This window comes from Enhydra lutris, unplaced genomic scaffold (assembly GCF_002288905.1).
Source record: "Enhydra lutris kenyoni isolate GAN:26980312 unplaced genomic scaffold, ASM228890v2 scaffoldscaffold76, whole genome shotgun sequence".
Taxonomy (NCBI): domain Eukaryota; kingdom Metazoa; phylum Chordata; class Mammalia; order Carnivora; family Mustelidae; genus Enhydra; species Enhydra lutris.
In genome coordinates, this window is record NW_019154160.1 from 1,877,572 (window position 1) to 1,897,369 (window position 19,798).

A 19,798-nucleotide genomic window follows, 5' to 3' on the forward strand; every position below is an offset into this window, starting at 1 on the left:
GGAATTTTGATCAGAATGGCATTAAAAGTATAGATTGCTCTAGGCAGTATAGACATTTTAACAATGTTTATTCTTAAAGACAGGAACTTTAACGTAACTATGATTACACGTTAAGACACCGAGTAAAACAGGTGGACAAACACGCCTAAATAGATGGCCAATGAAGCAGAGATCTTTCTGGAAGATGGTTCTTTCAAACGGACATGGAAATTATAAAGGAAACCTGAAGTTTCTAAGAGGCATGACATGTGGGGCGCCTGGGTGGCTCAGTGGGTTAAAGCCTTTGCCTTCGGCTCAGGTCATGATCCCAGGGTCCTGGGATCGAGCCCTGCATCGGGCTCTCTGCTCAGCAGGGAGCCTGCTTCCTTTCCTCTCTCTGCCTGCCTCTCTGCCTGCCTGTGATCTCTGTCTGTCAAATGAATAAATAAAATCTTTAAAAAAAAAAAAAAGAGGCATGACATGATGCCCTCTGTCAGATGATGCCCACATGAGAAGGCATCATAGCAACAAAATACCTGTGCTGACACAGTTTCCTTCTAAAGGACAGGACACAGCTAGATGTCCACTGGCACAGCTCTCGCCTCTGTAGGAAGCTAGCTACTTTTGCATCAGAGTGAAAGCCTATGGCTTTTTTGAATCATTTCAAAATTTAGTAGGCAGAGCTCCTATATGAGTGGTAAAAATAAATAGCCTACATGCCCATAATATTCTATTTCATGATCTGGATGCAGGGAACATGAGTATATCCATTCTGTAAAAATTCATCAAACTGCACACTTACAACTTATGTTCATTTCATTCTGGATATTTTACTTCAATGAGAATGTATTTTAAAAATAGCTCATTAAAATATTTCCAGTAAAAATGTATTTATTCTCTTCTTGCCTAAGGGTAGTTTTCTTTGAAAGCAAATTAAATGTATGGACTATACGATTCACCAGTACAACATTTAGCTGGCCAATTATCAGGGAAAGGATCTGGATTACCTAAGTGGATTTGTGAAGACTTCTTTTAGGAATAAGGAACTCAGGGCACCTGGGTGGCTCAGTCAGTTGGGCATCTGACTCTTGATTTCAGCTCAGGTCATGATCTCAGGGTCATGAGATGGAGCCCCATGTCAGGCTCCACGCTGGGCATGGAGACTGCTTAAGATTCTCTCTCTCCCTCTGCCTCTACTCCCCAACACTCTCTATTAAAAAATAAAATAAAATAAATAAAAATAAAGGAATAAGGAACTCAACTGCATACAAAATCTCTAGTAGCAGATGTAATGGAAACATATGCAGCAAAAATGTCTTGGAAAATGGGGAATGGGATATGGATCCCTGGCCATTCACTTTGCTCTGACACCTCACTTGGGGAAGCTCTCATGAGCAGAGAGTGCTTTTAATTCGAAAGATAAAATATGCATCCATCATATAGCCTGGACATATCTGAATTCACTTAGCTGCAGAACGGACTCACCCTACAGCAAACTTCTCAGCAGTGCATGAAGACTGTGAACGGCTTATGCAATCATGCTCTAGTGGATTAAAGCACTTCATGCCGAACATGAGACCATGTATTCTAATGGAGTAGGATAAGTGACAGAACAAACAGTATGAAAACCACAGTTGATCTCTATGTGTGTTGGAAATGCGGTCGGACCCACCCAGCCAGACACCGTTCCCTCCAGCCTGGCCCCAGCCCTCCTGGGCTCCTCATCCCCTTTCCCACACCGAGTCCCGGAAGAGCTCTCTGTCTCCAGTTCTAGAGTCCTCTCATCAGAATGCTTCAAAGCCCCCCAGTTCAGGAAGCAAATCCTTTGTTCTACCCCATTATATTAAAAGTATGGTTCTAAGTGATGAATTCACTTTGTATTTTTTTATTTTAAATATTAAAGGCAGATAGACTTTTTTTCAAATGAACTTCCACTTTTCACCTGCAAATATCTGAAGACTAAAAGTCACAGAGAGGATGGTATTCAGAATTCTAGCCAACAAGAGGTTGGCTGGACCATTGGAAACTACTGAAAGCATGGGGATTTAAATGAAGAGAAACCCTCCAACCTTAGTTTGGGTGACTTCTTTCCTAAAAACTCACAATTAGCATGGACAGAGCTTCTAAGTGAACCAATCGTGCTTTCGCATTCTTGTACCTCCTATGTCATCTTCTGGGAGAAAACCAGTAAGTAGTAACATAATGGCAAGGAACGGTACAGAGACAGGGTCATACGCAAAGTCCCGATTATTCTCACTAGGGCCTCAGTGTCCTTGTTATTACTTAAATAGCCCAAACCTGGGGCTTTAAGCATACCCTTCTTCAGAAATCCCAGTGCACTAAAGCAAGAACCTAAATCAGTGAGCTGAATCTGTGCAGAGAGAAGAGAGCATTCCTATAAAAAGGGGAAATGAGATGCACTTCTATTTACAAGCACCTAGATGTCCAAAATAGATGAGACTATGTTTAAAAGTTACCCTCCTATTCAGGATTTCAATGAACAACAATGAGCATGACAACAAAGGAACTGCAGTGCTAATTTTAGGTTGTGATTTCCACGGATCCTAGATGGTCACCAACCTCCATAAACCACCCAATTTATCCAGGGACCAATGTCCCTCTGTGGAGGAGTCCCCCTCCCCAACAACCACTTTCTATAGAAAAGATTTTTAGATCGATGGATATGGGGTACAGCAAAGCATATGGGGACTTTTTCACGCCTGCACACCCTTTTACATCCGTATACTTAGCCATCCAGACTACCGTGCAGAATATTTCCACAAAGCCAGAAAGAAAGCTCCCTCACAACCCTATTTGGAACCACTCATCTGACTTTTATCACCAAGGACCAGCTGCGGCCATTTCTGAGCTGTATATAGATGGAATCATCGAGTACGTTGGGATAATTCTCAGCAAAGTTCCCTGACTTGCACAGACCCCAAGAACCACAAGCGAAGAGCCATGTACGCTGAATGGACTGCTCCGTAGTCTCCAGGCGGGCCTTCCAACACCCAGAGCTTGCCGGGTGGGAAGCCATGACACCTCTGTACAGTGACAGAGAAAATTGAAAGATTCATCATAGCTAGCTTCGCCCCAAGATAGCAGAGATTAGCTGTGCTGCAAAAGCACAGAGGCGCAGAGTCCTTCCCAGTCGGACACTGATAAGATGCTTGCAGGGACAGCTCCATGCATCAGAGCCTGCCCTCAGGAGGACAAGGCTCTCCACGTCCTTGATAGCTTCCCTTATCAACTGTTCTCAAAGGGGCAGCTCCCCAAAGCTGGTCCTGTCAACAGCCTTTCAAGCTTCCCCCACTTCTCTGCCCTCTCCCCGCTTTAAGAACAGCGGCACGCCGGACTCTTCTCTGAGACCACCTGCAGAGCTGCCTGCACCAAGACCGGCGGGGATTGCAAGTGGCCGCGACAGTGGTGCAATCTCTTCCTCAGGGAATTTATCCAGAGCTCCATAACCATCTCACAGGAACAACAAAACCAGTGTGAAGTCTCCCGATCATACCTTCTGCTTCCCGAAAGCTGTCACCCAAAGACAGGTGCTCTCATGGCTCAAACGTAATCCTTGTATTGCGATTTCACTAGGAACCGAAGTGATCACTGCTTAGTTTTCAGAGCTTTGAAAAGCAAACATGAAATCTACCGTGTTTTAGTGTTCAATGTAATCAAAAAAGAGTTAGTCGGGATATTTGTGGTCAATGCACCAAAGGAAATAAGAGAAAAAGAACGGGGGATTCAAAGGAACTCTTTATCCCACATGTTTCCCTTTCCAGAGACTTAGTATCCAAGAGCCCCACTGTGGGCTTGGCCCACTATATCCCGCAGAGGGATTTGGAAATGGACTAATGTTCTAGACAGGACCCAGGTTTGATTAGCATCCTAATTTTTCTTTCTTCCCTTCTTTCTTTTTTTTTTTTACCTCTAAACATTCATTTCCAGAATAGATGAGTTCCTCAGATGTTAAAGATAAATCTTAAGCTCATCAGAGTGTTTGCTGGTAGGGAGAGAGAAGGTCATCTTGCCAAATCCCTTCACTGAACGTGAAAGGTAAGGGATGGCCGGGCTGGATAAGGGACCTGGTCAATGACACCCAGTTAGGAAGCAGCAGAGCCGAGACCAGAATTCAGATATGCCCTGTTGCCTGGTCCTGTTTCTTTAATCTTGTGACAGATTATTTACCAACCTGCTCCCCACCGACTCTTTCAGGAGGCTGAAAGCGAGATGCTAGCCGGGCGGGTTCTCAACCTGGGGGTTCAGCCGGAGAAGGATCCGCTTTTCCAGCAACGCAACAGCCGGAAGCACTGGTTCCTGTGGGCTGTAGGACCAACAGCTCGCTTCCTTGCTGGCTGTTGGCTGGGCACCTTGAGTACTGAAGGCCGCCTACGGCTCCTTGCCATGTGGGCCCCTCGACACATGGGCCCATGCTTCACCAAGGCTGGCAGGGGACAGAGAAGATCTAAAGAGAGTTTTCTGTCCACTGCAGCCCTGAAATTCCACTCCAGAGCATCTAGCCGACAGGCGTGAGCGCTAATAATCGTCTAGGACAAGTGTAAAACATTCACAGCCGCTCTGCAAAGTCGATGTCACCTCTCCTCCCTTGGGTTTTAGCACCTTCCCCACATGCTCCTTCTCGCGAGGACGGTCTGAGATTCAAACCCCACTCTTGCCTTCTGCTCCACACCCCTCCTGACCTCGCGCGTCCCTTATTCTCAACCCGATCAACTATCCCCGCTCCCGGCACGAGGACCACTTCCTCTTCCTCACACCGTAGCATCTGTGCTTTCTCTATCCCACTGCAAGTTCCCAGAGGGTCTCCCTCTGCCCTGTGCTCAAGGAGCAGATCTTCTCTCCTGGAACACAGGAACCTGTGTGACTTCTCAGATTGCCTCTGATACTCATGAGCTCACCTTGACGCAAGAGTAACATTATCCCCATGCGGTCCATTCACTATTCTGTGCCTTCATTTCTCAAGCCACGAACAGCAACAATGATGCCTTCCTAGAGACACCACGAGGTGAATTTTGCCAGGAATGGCGAATGGCAATTCTCCATCGTCTGTAGTGTGTGTGCTGACCCACGGCGACCAAGAGACCTCCCTCGCCCTCTCCCCCGTGCGGGCCTGGGACCCTGCGCACACCACCAGAGAGTTCTTCTCCAGGGAGCAGCTGGCACAGCGATTGCCTTAGGGCCATCTCCAAAAATAAATAAATAAATAGGCCCTCCCTCTATGCCCTCACCCTTATCCTTGGGAGCCAGCAGGACAGAGCGTCCCTGAGAGCTGGTCAGGAGAAGGTAAGAGAGAACCAGAGCCGAGCGGCCGGCATCGTGGGGACTCAGCACCAGAAGCGCTGTCCGCCCTCCCGGCCAACAAACCCTTGAAAACAGCCCGTTGTGCAGACACACGCGTCACTCTACCTGTCCACTCTCCGGGAAGGCCAGGTGTTCCCAGATTCAAGCCTATTTTTATTTTATGGGGTACAAAGTTCAAGCCCTTCGAGAAATGGGCTGGAACTCCAAATCTCTGGGAAAAATAGGTTTCCTTCATCAGAAGACTCCTGGAACCTGAGACAAGTCCCCACAGCAAAGAGCACGTCTTTTGTTTTAGTTAAAAACCGCCTTATTCAGTAAGGTGTGACTGACAGACGAAAGGCTGCACGTGTCTGACATACACAGCTGCTGAGTCTGGGGGCGGGCGCACACCCACCGCACCATCCCCACATTCTGCGTCAGACACACACCTGGGTGACGAGCCAGTCTGAGGGAACGTGATGCGGCCGGAGGTAGCAGAGGGAAACCAAGGCAAACGCAGCCTTTGTGCCTTACTGTTCCGGCTGCTGTGAGGCTACCGCAGACTGAGTGCCTTGCGAACAACAGAAATCTCCTTCTCACAGTCCGGAGACCAGAAGTCCGGGCTCAGGACCCAGTGTGGCTGGCTTCTGGGGAGCGCCCTTTTCTGGGTTCTTTTGAGTGTCTTGTGGCGCACAGCGAGCGAGCTGGCTCCCCTGGCTTCCTCTTAGGAAGGCACCATCCCATTCCAGAGGGCTCTCCTTTATGAACCAACGACCTCCCAACAACCCCACGTCTGCCTCTACCCCGGCACTGGGGGTTAGAATTTCCAAATGTGAATGGAGGGGTGGCGCAATGAGGGAACACGTACAGTCAGACCGTACCCACCTAGGCTGTGCGCGACCTGGACGGTGGTGCTGAATGCCGACTGTGGCTGAAAGCGGCCTTCGAAGCCAAGAAAGTTCACACGACCCCTCCTGCTTTTTGGCTAAATTCTGACGTGATAACTCTACCTGAACCCTCTGAGCCCTGGCCTGTGCGATGCCATGGCTGAAAAATGACATCCTTTATTCTGAAAATGTTCATGTGTACAAGAGGCTGAGAAGATAGTCTCATGAGCACACGCATAACCATTATTCAGATCAGCCAAATATTAAAATTCTGCCACATTTTGTTCACCCATCATTGCATCTGCCTGTCCGTCTGTGTTTCTGCTGAACGACTTGAAAGTACATTATAGACATAATGACACTTTATGCCTAAATACCTTAGTATCTTTTTTAAAAATCATTTGTTTATTCATTTATTTAGACAGTGAGAGTGTGTGAGTCAGGGGAGGGCCAGAAGGAGAGGGAGAGAAGCAGACTCGCTGAGCATCGAGCCCAACATGGGGCTTGATCCTGTGACCCCAAGATCATGACCTGAGCTGAAATCAAGAGTCAGATGCTTAATCGACTAGGCCATCCAGGTGCCCCTAAATACCTCAGTATCTCTTAAGAATAGGGACATTCTCCTAAATAGCCACACTAATATTAGACCCAAGAAAAATAACAATAGTCCCTAAAATAATTTAATGAACAGCATTCAAATTTCACCAACTGCCTCTACAATCTCTTTTAAAACCTACGTGCAATACTGCGACTTCTACTAAGAAATATACAACACACCGGAAAGCAGATTCTTAACCATACAGAACAAACTGATGGTTACTAGAGAGGAGCGGCTGGTGGGATGGGGGAAACAGGTAAAGGGGTTGAACGTGCACTTATCGTGACGAGCTGTGGATAAATTACAAAACTGTTGATCACTATACTGTAGGTCTGAAGTGAACACGGTACGTTAACTCTACTGGAATTCAAAAACAAAAGAAACACATATGTGGTTCTCATGGCCGCTTCTGGCAAAGAGTTCCTGAGACCCTTGGAATTTCCTACTTGTTAAGAGCCATAAAGGTGAATGAGTCTCTTCAGTTGCTGGTTCCTGAGAAGCCCCTTCAGGCACACTGAGATGACACTAATGAGGTGACTTCTGGAACTCCTCAGGATGGGGGCCGGTTGCCAGAGGAACCAACTCTGTGTGATGAGAGGGCTGGAACTCTCAGTCCCCACCCCCCACCCCCACCTCCGGGAAGGGAAAGGAAATGGATGTCAAACCGAGCACCAAATGGCCAATGACTTAACCACTCCTGCCTTTGTCCTGGGCCCTCCATATAAACCCAGGAGGAGGGCGTCTGGAGGGCTCTCTGGGGTGGCAGGTCAAGAGGAGGTGCCGGGAGGGTGGTGCACCCAGAGGGGGTGTGGGAGCCCGGCGCCCCTTCCCGCATGCCCTCCCTCTGCTTCTTTCCACCTAAGCTCTGTCCTCTTACGTTCCTAAGTTGCGTCCTCTTACGATACACGGAGGATCTAATAAGTAAACGACTTTCCTGAGTTCTGGGAGCCACAGGGACAGATGAATCACACCCGAGGAGGAGGTTGTGGGAACCCCCAAATTCTAGCCAGCGGGTCAGAAGCACACTAACAACCTGGACTTGGGGACTGGGGTCTGAGGTGGGGGCAGTCTTACAGGATGGAGCCCTTCGCCCATGGGACCTGATGCTGTCCCCATGTATGCAGCACTAGAACCCAGAGAATCCATTAGACTCCCAGCTGGCACAGCAGAGTGGGTTCGTGTGGAAAACCCTACCCACCTCTTTGGTGACCAGAAATGTCAGACGTAAAGTTCTCTCCAGAGAGGACTGTGTGTAAAGCAAAGGGAAAAGACAGTGTGTCTTTTCTCTTTATACTGCATTTCCCCCAAAGCAACACAGACGCTTCTAGATAGGAAGGCAGGCAGGTCCAGGGCACCACTGCCCGCTCTGAGACAAGACCTCTGAGCCACTCCAGGAGAACTGTTATCTTGTCACCTCCCGGCTTCCTATTCCATACGAGGTGGCCCAGGACCCTAGGGGCCTCAGCCCCCGCCCTCTGCCTCCAGGAGTCACATCAACCAAAAAGCAGTAGAGAAATCTAGGAACCTGGGCATCGACCCGAGGAACTCAGGACCACCTGCTGACCACCGGGGAACCTCAGTTCCGAAGACACGCGGCCTCCTGTCGGGGCCCAGACTCCACGTGCTCAGCATGAAGAAAAGGTGGGGGCCAGAGAAAGAGGCAAGCGAGACGATGGGGGACAGAAGGGAATGCACAGTGTCCTCCAACCACCTGTGTCCTACATTTTAGCTCAGCCACATCCCTGAATCTTAGATTCATCCCCACGAGGGAAAATGGCTCCAGGACCAGTCATGCAAGAAACCGCTGGGCGGAACTCCGGATCTTCACTATCCCTGATGTTATGGCGTAAAGTCATGGTCACGGTAACCGGGACACTCTGATTCTTACTACCGTACAGAAGTAGAGCCGGCCTTTAGAAACATCACTCCCCTTCACAGCTACAGGAATTCAAGAGTGCTAGGACTCTCAGGGTTGCCAGAGGAGGAAGGGGTACAGGACTTAGTTCTGTGGACTCGGGGATTCTTTTCCTACGGGCAACGGAGAAACCGTACAGACAAAATGAGCAGCGGCGCGGGAAAGTGTAACAGGCAGAACCGGAAAGAAATCCCAACGCTTTTCAATTCCAGGCCACTGTTTTTCTGCTTGGCCCCTAGTCAGAAGAAGAAGAATGTCTCAGGTCTCAGGCTGGCTTTCTTTAGCACTGGAAAGAACCAGAATGCCTGCGGCATAAAACATTAGGGGAGAAATGTGCTGGGTTAGTGGCTTAATCTCATCAACCCAGTTAAAAAAAATCTTTGTTTGTTGCACGATTTCACAAAAAGAGGGATAAAAAGTGTTAAACTGCTAGGATACATCAAATAAATGAATTAGAACTCCGATGACAGCAGCAGAGCCCGAGCTTCCGAAGGAATAGGAAATGAAGTTTGCTGTGGCTCACTGCCCTGGTGCTGTCTACAGTGTCCTATGATAAGATAATATGCGATATCACGTGTAGAGCTTAGTGCAAGGCTGCTCAACGCTGACTGCAAATACCTCTAGGTACTGAGTTAGGGAAACAACAAGAAGACACAGTGCATCTGTGAGATGGCCCCAAGACAAGGAAAGTATTACAAACTGGCATGTATCCGTCTCATCCCCCAGCTATGGAATTTTCCAGAAATACCGTAACCACACCATACACTTCTATTTCTGTTAGAAGTGAATATATTTGCTGCCCTTTAGAAGTAGTGAACTAGGGGCGCCTGGGTGGCCCAGTGGGTTAAAGCTTCTGCCTTCGGCTCAGGTCATGATCTCAGGGTCCTGGGATCAAGCCCCACATTGGGGGTCTCTGCTAGGCAGGGAGCCTACTTCCCCCTCTCTCTCTGCCTGCCTCTCTGCCTACTTGTGATCTCTGTCAAATAAATAAATAAATAATCTTTAGAAGCAGTGAATTATTTGGTGTCTGACTGAATGAAAGAATGCATGACTGGGTGGTCTGGGGGTGGGGAGTGGGACAGGGGGAGGGGGAGCTACACATCCACTGTGGTTCAACGGTTTGATCTGTTTCCACAGCATTCACAAATAAACCCCTCCATGAACAGCGTTTGGACTTCTAGGCAGTGGTTTGCTGAAGCCTCTATCTGGCCCCTGAACTTCTCAAGAGGGAGTAAGACGGCAGGGGGGTCTAAATTGAAAGTGATTGTCCCTCACAGTGAGTGTCCTCAGAGCCCCACCCCAGAGAACCACAAGATACAAGGGAGGTTACAGAGAGAATAAACGCCATTACAGAGGCACCAGTACCAAGGCTTCTGAGTGTTTTCTAGAACAGTCTAATTATATCATTTTCTTCACATTTAACTTTGAAAACATACGCACCGCCTAAAATCAGATAAATACATAAATAGCTTTTGTATGTTCAATATTTCATAAAAGAAAATGCTGACTTAAACTGAAAGAGTCTGGATGAACCCCTGAAATCTGGGGCTCTGAATTATAGCATTTAAATAGTCTCCAAACGACCTGACTCTTGAAAACAAAATGAAAAGAGGTGGAGATTTCGAGCCCTTCCTAGGTACCACACGCCAGCGTGATGCCTAGCTCCCTGAATAGTGTTTCTTAAACTCCCACACGCGCGTGGCATGAGAACACTGCAGAAAACCCAAGTGTTTCACACCGGGCATCATAATTATGTTCATTTTTTAAGAAGCGGACATCTCAATGTATGTTCATTGAATATGAGCAGACTCGGTTTCTAAAGAGGAAACTAAGGAAGCAAAGTCCACATTCATCAGGAAGCCTCTTTCTTCGGAACCTTTTCGACAGAACCTTGAGGACATACCCAGATATTATTATACACACTGTTTGGAAGTAGATGATGAAAAAGGATAAAAATAAATTCTTAATAGCTTCCTATCTAGGCACATACAGCAGACGATACACAGCAGACTGACAGGTGGAAAATTTGCCATTTGTTCCATTCATACTCTCCATCTTGGGAGTCCGGTACAGTCCCCGCCCTTCCATGCTGCGAGTCACCTCGGAGGAGCGATTTCTTCCCTAGAATTTCGAATGCTGTCACAAACTAAGGCCGCCTCAAGCTGCGGAGGAGAAAAGTGTGTGCCCATGTCCAAGGCCACCGTTCAAGGTCCTATCACCATCCGTAGCTGAAAGAACTTCCCAGTTCCTAACTGTACAAGTTCCTTTCTAGGCTCTGCGGTAAGAGAAGGAAACAACACTGGTCTGTTACTCTCCTGATCAACGCACACTCACCAATGAACTAAAAGACATCATGTAAAAAAATAAATAAACCGAAGACAAATCCCCTCCACCCCCTTCACACAGGATAAGTAAATACTTAATCCAGCTGGGGTTACTGACTATCTGCCTCCTTCTGAAGCTCGCCAGTGACAGAGGCTCCATAATCTTTTTTATCTCAGCAGTCAGGACGTGATTTCTTATTGCCAATGGAAAATTCTTTGAAATGTATATCCTTGCTTTGTCCTACATGGACCTGTAGAAGTGGCTCAGAAATATTATTCAGTTGGGAGTCTGCAGGTGCACAGAACAAAATCCAGCTTCTGCTCACTTAGCAGGAAGGGGCTGTGGCATTGCCACAGTGCCAGCTCCTGGAGCCCAGAGGATGAGCTCCATCATGACCTTGACCCAGGAGGCAAACAGCACCCAGCATCGAGTCCTGAAAATCGCCACTGGTCCCTCGGGGTCACTCTGCACACCTGGCTGATTCTTCTATGCAGAACAGCTTTCTCTGCCTCCCCATCCCCACGGAAGCCAGCAGAGCCCCTTCAGAGCATCTCCTCCACTTGAAACGAGACCATAACCTCCTGATTTTAACGTCAAATTCCAGGAGGGAGATACTGGGTGAGTCAGTGTGTGTCAAGAGTCCATGCCAATCTAACCCGTGGTGGCCAGGAGATGATGCAAGTCTGGCTGCTAGGAGCCCACCCACAGGATGTGGTGCCAGGCAGGGAAGGGCATTACGGTGAGCTGGGAGGACACCCCCAAAGGTTCTGGCTCCAATCGTTCTCATAAAGTCATGTCATAGGCCCATTTTACCTCTCCCTCCCCTGATACTTTATTCTTGCCTAAAGATCATAATTCCAATCCCCCCTTGATCCATTTCTCTTCTTCCCTGGGCTCTGTTCATTTTTCCACAGCATTTTTACCAGGAGTTTATTGAAACTGCACTAAACGCTCTGATACGCCATTGGCAAATGTAAGCTGGAGGAGTGAGATTGCTTGTCACTGTTTGTAGCTGAGTCAAGATGAAGACCCAGGACACTGAGCAATGGGAGGCCCATTTCTTGATGGAGAAAAGCAATCCAAAGGGCTCCGTGCAGGATAATTCTGGAAGACCCCACCGAAATGTAGATGCACATCAGCCGTGTGTGCGTGTGTGTGTACACATGAACTTTCACTGATACATGTAGTAAACATTTACTGCTTTTGGGGCCAGGGATGCTCTACGACTGGGGGACAGAACCACCACAGTCCTATGGTCCCAGAGCCAAGGACTGGGGACGCAGCCAGGAGCCCTGCCCCTGCAGGGCTCGCCGTCTGTCATTTCAGCCACACACTTGAATCAGCTGTGACAACACGTGTGTGAAGTGACTGCACTGTGGAGCCCCTGGCAAGAACATCTCGCCAGATCTAGATGGTCCTGGAGGCTCCCTGGAAGAAGTGACACTTAGCCTGGGACCTGCGTAGGTGAAGGGACAGGCATCCGTGGCCCTGCTGATGACATACGTCAGACAGCCGGAGCGTAACACACTCGAGTCAGTTTCTGCTCACAGACAGCCTTCACCAAGCGGCCACAGTCCAGTCAGGCTGAGTCACCTTCTGAGAGTAGCGGATGCACATTTCTGCACAGGTGTTGGTCATCTGTATGGAAGGCAAACCTCCCCCTCACCCCCTGCCACCTTCCTGTGGCTTACTCTGCCTCCAGCTTCGGAGCCACACTCCCCACGGTGAGAAAGGGCTCTCGAAGCACCCCCAAGCCCATGTCACTGTATGTCGGCTCGCTTCGGGTTTCCCTCTCTCTCCCTCTGGCCTGGGAGACCCCAGCATGAGGACTGTGTCACTACCCTCTAGACGCTAGCAGAGTCCTCACACTAAGAGCTCAAAAAGTTTGCTGAATGAATAAACGAAAATGAAGGATTATTTATAGACGCCAGATGCTCTATATACATTATTTCATTTATTCCTCGTGACAATCCTTGAAGAGTGGTGACATTATCCCCCATTTTACAGATGAGAAAACAGAGGCTCCCCATGGTGAGTGACTTGCCAGCAGTGACAGGGTGACAAAGGGATAGGAACCCAGCCGCCCGAGACCCACTTCGTCTGCTTCTCCTGACAACGTGAGATGCGCAGGCTGTCCTGCCTGCACTCAGGCTACGACTCGAACGAGCAGCCTTATCGGCACCTGGTAAAACCTTTCAGAGAGCTCAATGGTTCATCCACGGGTATATGAATTGTTTAACTCAACTAACCTGAATATTTCCAGCTGCTTGAGGGAAGGACAAATGTCCACCCCTAGTGTTTTAGATCAGGCGCCTTGTAAACAGAACCAGGGGCGACTTCTGCAGAACAGTGAGAAATCTCTGGGCCCGGGCTCTGCTTCCCTGGAAGGGAGAACATGGCCCTCCACGACCAGAGGCAAAGGGTTTCTAACCCCTGTCCATGATCTGAGCATACTGGGGAGCACTGCGCTTCCCTACAAGAGAACAGTTCTGCATTTAATTCTTTTGACTCTCTGAAAACCGTTTATTACCTAGTTAACACGTATTCCCGTTCGGGAATAAAATGGACTCTCGGAGACGTTAGAAAGTGCTGTTTATGCTCTCTGCTCACTCTGGCCTTCTGCCCCCTCCAACTTCTTTTCCTTTAAAAATCTTTTTGATCTAGTATTTCAATATGCCAAGGCCCAACCCAGAATAAACATTTACAACCAAATTATAAATCTCTTACAAGTGGGTCATTTTTGAATTGCTGACCTGACCTTTACTATTTTGGGAGGACCGAACAGAAGTTGCTCACCATGAATTATACCGTGAGCCACCATTCCGGCTTTCACTGGTAATGGCATCAGCAGCCTGTACCGGCAGTCTGGGCTGAAATGGCAAAGAGCAGAAGAAAGATGCTCTTTCTCTACCAACTGCCGCCCCCGACCTCACACAAACCCTTTCTGATGCTTTTGACCTGGAAGATCCAAAAACATGAGACTGCTCTGTTACTGGGAGAGTTACCCAGTGACCTCTTTCCCAGCTTGAACTAAAAAAACCTCACCCAGCTAGATGGATGGTTCTGCTCCAGAATTCCTATGTTCCCAACCAAGGCTCAACTTGCCAACTACAGGCTAGAGTGGACTAGACATGGAGTGTGGGGGGGGGGGTGGTTATTTGGGACTAACCGACCCTCCTCTCTACAAATGACTTAAAACTAAAACCCATCAGCATTGTTTCAAAAAAAAAATCACCTTTATCTGAACAGGCCAAAACCATGTAATATTACTACATCTGCTCAAAAGACAGCTGTACCTCATTTTAAGCCATAAACACGACCACAAACACCCCCCCACACACACACCCAAAAGCTATTCCTGAAAAGTTTCTTTAGTTAGAAAAATGTTCAAGGGCCTGTTGTTTGAAGCCACCCATCAGGGAAACCTTCTGCAAAGTACAGCCTCCCTGATGACTGTAAACAGGGTGCCCATCTCCTAGATGCACAGATTTGTTGATCTGTGCTTCCTGACAAAGGCACATCTGTGCACATCTGTGCAGTGAGCTTCCTCTCTCATCACTGATCTCTGTATTCTGGCATTTAGTAAGTGCTCCAAAAAAGTTTGCTAAATGACTAAATGAAAATAAGGAGTAAATGAAAATAAGCATTTATAAATGCTCCTTCATCCTGCCTGAGAGGCTCCATCTGGGATCTGCAAAGTTGTGACTTCAATCATCTCTGTGCCAGAACGCCACCCATCCCCACCGAGCCAGGCCTCACTACCATTACACTGATGGCTTATCCCTGATCTCCGTTCCCCGCCCCTCCCTCAGTGGTGTCTACACTGGACAACCGAGAAAGCGAAGGGGCTCTGTGATACAAGGTGGGAGGGGAAAGGAAGTCACTGAGAGGCTCTAGGCATGTTGTTTTGAATTCGAAAACACCTTCTACAGGCTCCTGATTTAAGGTGATTGGGTACTGAGTCATGTCAGCTGAAACGGCAACAGGCTCTTCCAGAAGGCTGTTGATTCGAGCCAGGCCCGTCATGAAAACTGAAGAAGGAGTCCAGGAGGAATGAAGACAGGAGGTCAGGAATCCAGAAGCCAGGCCTTTTAGGTTAGCACGACGGGTCAACAGAAGAGTTCACCTGGAGCATACCCTTGGCGTTAGATTATGAGGGCTTCTTATCCAAAGGTACACTCCAGGGAGACACGTGGCCATGTCTGGAAACATTTTTGGCTGTCACACTGCAGGGCGGGGGTGGGGGGGTGGTGGCAATGGAGTGCCAGAGGCCAGGGACACCGCTGAGCGCTCTACAATGCACAAGACAGCCCCCCACACTAAAGAATTATTCAGGACAAAACCTCAAGCGTGCTGAGCTTGGGAAACCCTGGGCGAAACCAAAGCTTGCCATCAGGAATCCTGGCCTAACCTACGGTCTGGAAAGCCAAGGATGCAGTTAGGATGGGAGAATGCGGAAAGAGGGAAGCCATTCCAAAAGGAAAGGAAGGCACCAGAAGGAATCCAAGGACCCAAACCACTACAGAGGTCCAGTCAAAGGTTCTCTCCCGCTGAGGCCAGTGTCTCAGACCATATGCACTCACTCACCAAACATTTACTGAGCGACTGCTCTGGACCACCTGCTCTCTGGGCTCTGGATATGCTCATAGCCAGGAACCCAAGGAACCCCGGAGAATCCTGCCCAAGAGGTTTGGTTCAGAAATACGGATGTGGAGCTTCCAGGACTTGAGCCCCTGGGGACCAGACCTTGATCCAGCTTACTTGCTTGTTTCTAGTTTAATTCTCAGCTGACCACTCCATACATGCCAACCCGTGAGACCCAGGGGACTTTAGTAGGAGTTTTTTTGGTTTTGTTTTTGTTGATTTTCTTTTTCTTCCCCCAACAATTCCTTACAAAAAGTCCCTTGTCTAGAGGGAAACTTGTTCCTCTCACTGACAGGAGAAAATACTGAGCAAAGGTCATGTCTGCACTATTGAAAGTTACCTCACTTAGCTTAGCCTCCCAAAACAAAGACCAAAAATCAAGAGAGTAAGAATGAATCCTTGCTTAGTTCAGTAATGTCTGCTGCTACAAAGGGAGCTCACCTACACCCCTCAAATAGTTAGAAATCCTCACTGTGGACTCCTTCAGTAGGGACACAGACAAGCCACTGTGAAAGATGGCCGAAAGGTGACCTACCAATGCCAAGGACATGGCATGCAGCAGCCCACAGCCTGCTCCGCATTTATTTTGTAATCATCGTGTCTCCCCGCTTGCTCAATACGATGATTCGCCGACAAACAGAAGAACCGATACCAACATATAGATAAGCCTCTTTATTCTTCCTTCTACTCTGATAGAAATAGCAAACAGCCAAAGGACTGCCCTAAGATGTCTTTGACTATATTAATAAAACATTAGCTTCTCTAAATTTAAACTTAAAATCTAATTAATTCATCAAAATGTCAGCTGTCACCTAAAGCATTTTAGAAAAAGGAACTCCCCTTGGAATTAAGGCGAGTCTTCACGGAACAAAAAGACTGGCGTGAGCGGACGTCAGTCAATCCCAGTGATCACTGCTGCCCTGTGTGTTAATATTATCCCTTCAACGAAGCCTCAGAGAGAGGATATTTAAGAATCCACTAGTGGTACAAGAAACACGTTTTCCATACGGCCTGTCCCCCGTCTTAATTATAAAGTGTGTTTGTACCAAGCACAGTCATCAGTGCTGTGGCTCCCTGCCTCCCCACCAAGTCACGAACCCTAGTGAAAATTTCCACAAAGCACGTGGGGCCACATCACCAGTAAAACTAGTGACAGATCTCTACGTGGCTTTGGGGACTAGAGGACTCCAGGAAGGCTCTGATTTACACGACTGTCTTTAGTTATTAAGAAAGCAGAGAACAGAACCAAGACATGGGAACCTTCTGATCGAAATCCAGCAAGTGGAAACAGGACAGGTCTTATCTTTACATATAAGACAAATGGGTTTCCTATGGGTTTACGTTCCTTTTGCATTGTTTCATTCTACGCCCAGCATTCTGCTTGAAAGAGAACTTGGTCCCTTGTGTTCCTTCTGTCATCCAAAGCCAATTTAGCAGCTAGGATTTTAGCAGCAGAAGCTGGAGAATGGAGGAGACACACATAACCTTTTAAAGGTTTATACAGAGTTAAACACAATCACCGCAGTCCCTTAAAAACAAGTAAGGGCATGAAAACAAAACATTAAAATCCCATATTTCTCCCTGCAAATAACTTAAAAGTAACCAGCTAACTGCCAGCACACTGCTGACCTCTGGCTTGGAATCAAGGGTTTTAGGAGAAAATGAGACCTATTTTTAGAGCTCAATATGATTAATTTACAAAAGCCTGATTTTTTTTTTCCTAAGGACCAATAAACTATGTTCCAATTTCAAGCAACGAAGGGGAAAAACGTATCTCAAAATCATTAAGCTGTTAGTCTTTATCACAAATGAAATGAAGCAGGACTCATTTCTTAACTGGGATGGTAAAGGGAAACGTTTTTGCTATGCCAAATGACAGTGATGGGACCACTGATTACGGTTTAGAGTTACAGGTATCCGGAGCTGGTCGTGGCTGACTTCTCCCTTCCTAACCAGAGGAAGAAATGCCTACCAAATCAGTCCTGCTCGCACAGGTACTACCTGTACGACTGATCACAGCTTTGCCAAAGCCATCAGCTGGAGCCCACTGGCAAGGAAAAGTTTCAGCTGCTCCCCCTGGCACCAACCCTCTCTCTCTCTCAGGAACCAAATGCCAGTATCTAGAATGATCCAGATTAACCTCTACACAAAGGACAGATAGAGAAAGGAGCAAAAGGAGCCGAGGAGTTTAAACTCAAGGCCCTGGAATCTTCCACCATCACCAGGGCCCAGGAGACCAAGGGGAGAGTTAAAATTCCAGGCCCACGAGGTCTGCAGTCGGTCCCTGAGCCAGCTACACCCGGACCCGGTAGAGTAACACTTTCGAATCCGCAGGGAAAGCACACGGTGCAGGGTACACTGGGTTTCCAATCTGTCTCCCCACTGCGACACCTCAAGAGCAAGTGGGTGAGAACAGAGAAGCGTGTGTGGGAAGGGGAGGGGGTGTAAGAGAACGTATCAGAAATTCCCAAAGGTCCCAGAGAACTCCGTCTCTGTGTTTCTCCTGAAAGTTGCAAAGCTGGGGCTGTATCTGTGGGTAGGGGGGGCGGCTGGTCGCGTAGCTGAGATTGCTCCCCAGCTGCCAGGGACAAGGGCAGGGGAGACGGACCGGCGGACGCGGGGGGTCCGGGGGGGGGGGTCTTACTTTTGTAGCTCGCTGCCCAGGGCTGGTAGCCATAGTAGCCTGTGATGCGCAGGATCCGCTCCTCGATGGACGTCAGCCCCACGGGCCCGCTAGTGAGGTCCTCCACCGAGCGCGACCATTTCAGGTCCTCCTTAATAGCCTCGTCCACCACCAGGTACTTGAGCTGCCGGAGCTGGGGGCTGATGTCGGACAGTCTCCGGGGGCTGACGTCCGGTGACCTCCTCATGCCACTGAGGCCGCGGGCGGGCAGGTGGGTGGGGAGGGAGAGAGTGAGGGGGGATGCAGGTGAGGGGCAGGTCCGAGGGCGGGCAAGGGCGCAGCAGGGTTAGGTGCCGCCGCAGGGCCGCGCTGGTCCCCCGACCGCTCGCCCACCCCCCGCCACACCAACGGCCCCGGGAACCTGGGCGTCGGGTCCCGTCTCCCGCGCCCAGCCCCGGGCGCCTCGGGGCAGCGCAGATAGGGGAGAGCGGCGACTGAGAGAACGCCCGAAACTTCCCAAGCAGCTCCACCGCGCGCCGCCCCTACCCGAGCCCCGGGCTGCCCCGCGTCCCCGCTGCCGAGGGCCGCCCCCCGAGCCCCCGCGCCCCGCGAGCCCGGGCGCTACTCACACGGCGATGCTTTTGCTCCTGGGTGCGCCGCCGGGAAACTCTCGGATCCCCATGGGCACCGGCAGCGTGGGGCCGGTAGCTCCCAGACTTGAAGGCGGAGGGGCCGCGCCGGCCGGAGCCGCCCGCAGCCGCGGCCCGGGGAAGTGGGCGCGCTGCCCGCCGAGGGTCCGCCCGGCGCCGACCGCCCGTGCCTCCCGTGCGCGTCCGCGCCCGCCGTCCCCCAGCGCCCCCGCGGCTGCGGCGCGACACGGGCGCGGCGGCTCACCCGGCTCCAGCCGGTCCGCGGCGCTCGCTGCAGGCAGCCGGCGGCCGAGGCGGGGCGGCCCCGGGCCCCTCGCCTGTCGCCGTCGCTTCAGCACACCGCGGGCGCGGGAGCCGCGGCCCCGGGAGAAAGCGCCGGCAGCTACGTGCGCTCTCGAGGCACCTGGGCGGCGGGGTGAGCCCGGCCGGGAGCGCGACAGCCAGGCGGGGGCGCTGCTGCCCCCTCCCCGCCGCCCGGCTGTGCCCGGGGCTCGGAACCCGCGCCCGCCCTGCGAGCTGGGGTTTGGGGAGCACTCCCCTCCTCCCCCCCGGGACTTGTCGGGTCACTGCGCCCCCGGTTCCGTGGTTCGGTTCACTCCCATCAATCTCTCTCCAGCTCCTTCTCCTCCTCCTAAAACAACAGCAAAACTACTTGGAAAGACGGAAACCTGGTTTCGTACTCACCAGAACCCGGCTCGGAACGCCGGGTAATTAAACAGCGTTTCCTGGACAAAGCCAAGACCCAGGTGGGACAACTTATCACGCCGCGGGGTAGCTCATCAGGCCTGGCCCTCAGAGAGCTTGCCTTCCCCTTGATGACGCAATTACTAAATCAGGTCCGTTTCCTTGGGCTTCCGCTTTAGCCTCTTTCCGCTCTCC

At 49.9% G+C, this 19,798-nt stretch overlaps 1 protein-coding gene across 1 annotated transcript in view; it reads right to left on the minus strand.

The window, feature by feature from the left end:
• The window catches only part of LOC111160524 (solute carrier family 35 member F3), a 374,652-nt gene extending 355,701 nt beyond the window's left edge, over positions 1 to 18,951 (minus strand). Inside the window, exons 1-2 of the mRNA XM_022523681.1 lie at positions 18,899 to 18,951; positions 18,291 to 18,520 (exon numbers count right to left, since the gene is read on the minus strand). Coding sequence (XP_022379389.1) covers positions 18,291 to 18,520; positions 18,899 to 18,951 — 283 coding nt within the window. The remainder of the gene's footprint in view (positions 1 to 18,290; positions 18,521 to 18,898) is intronic.
• Positions 18,952 to 19,798: the final 847 nt, after the last annotated feature.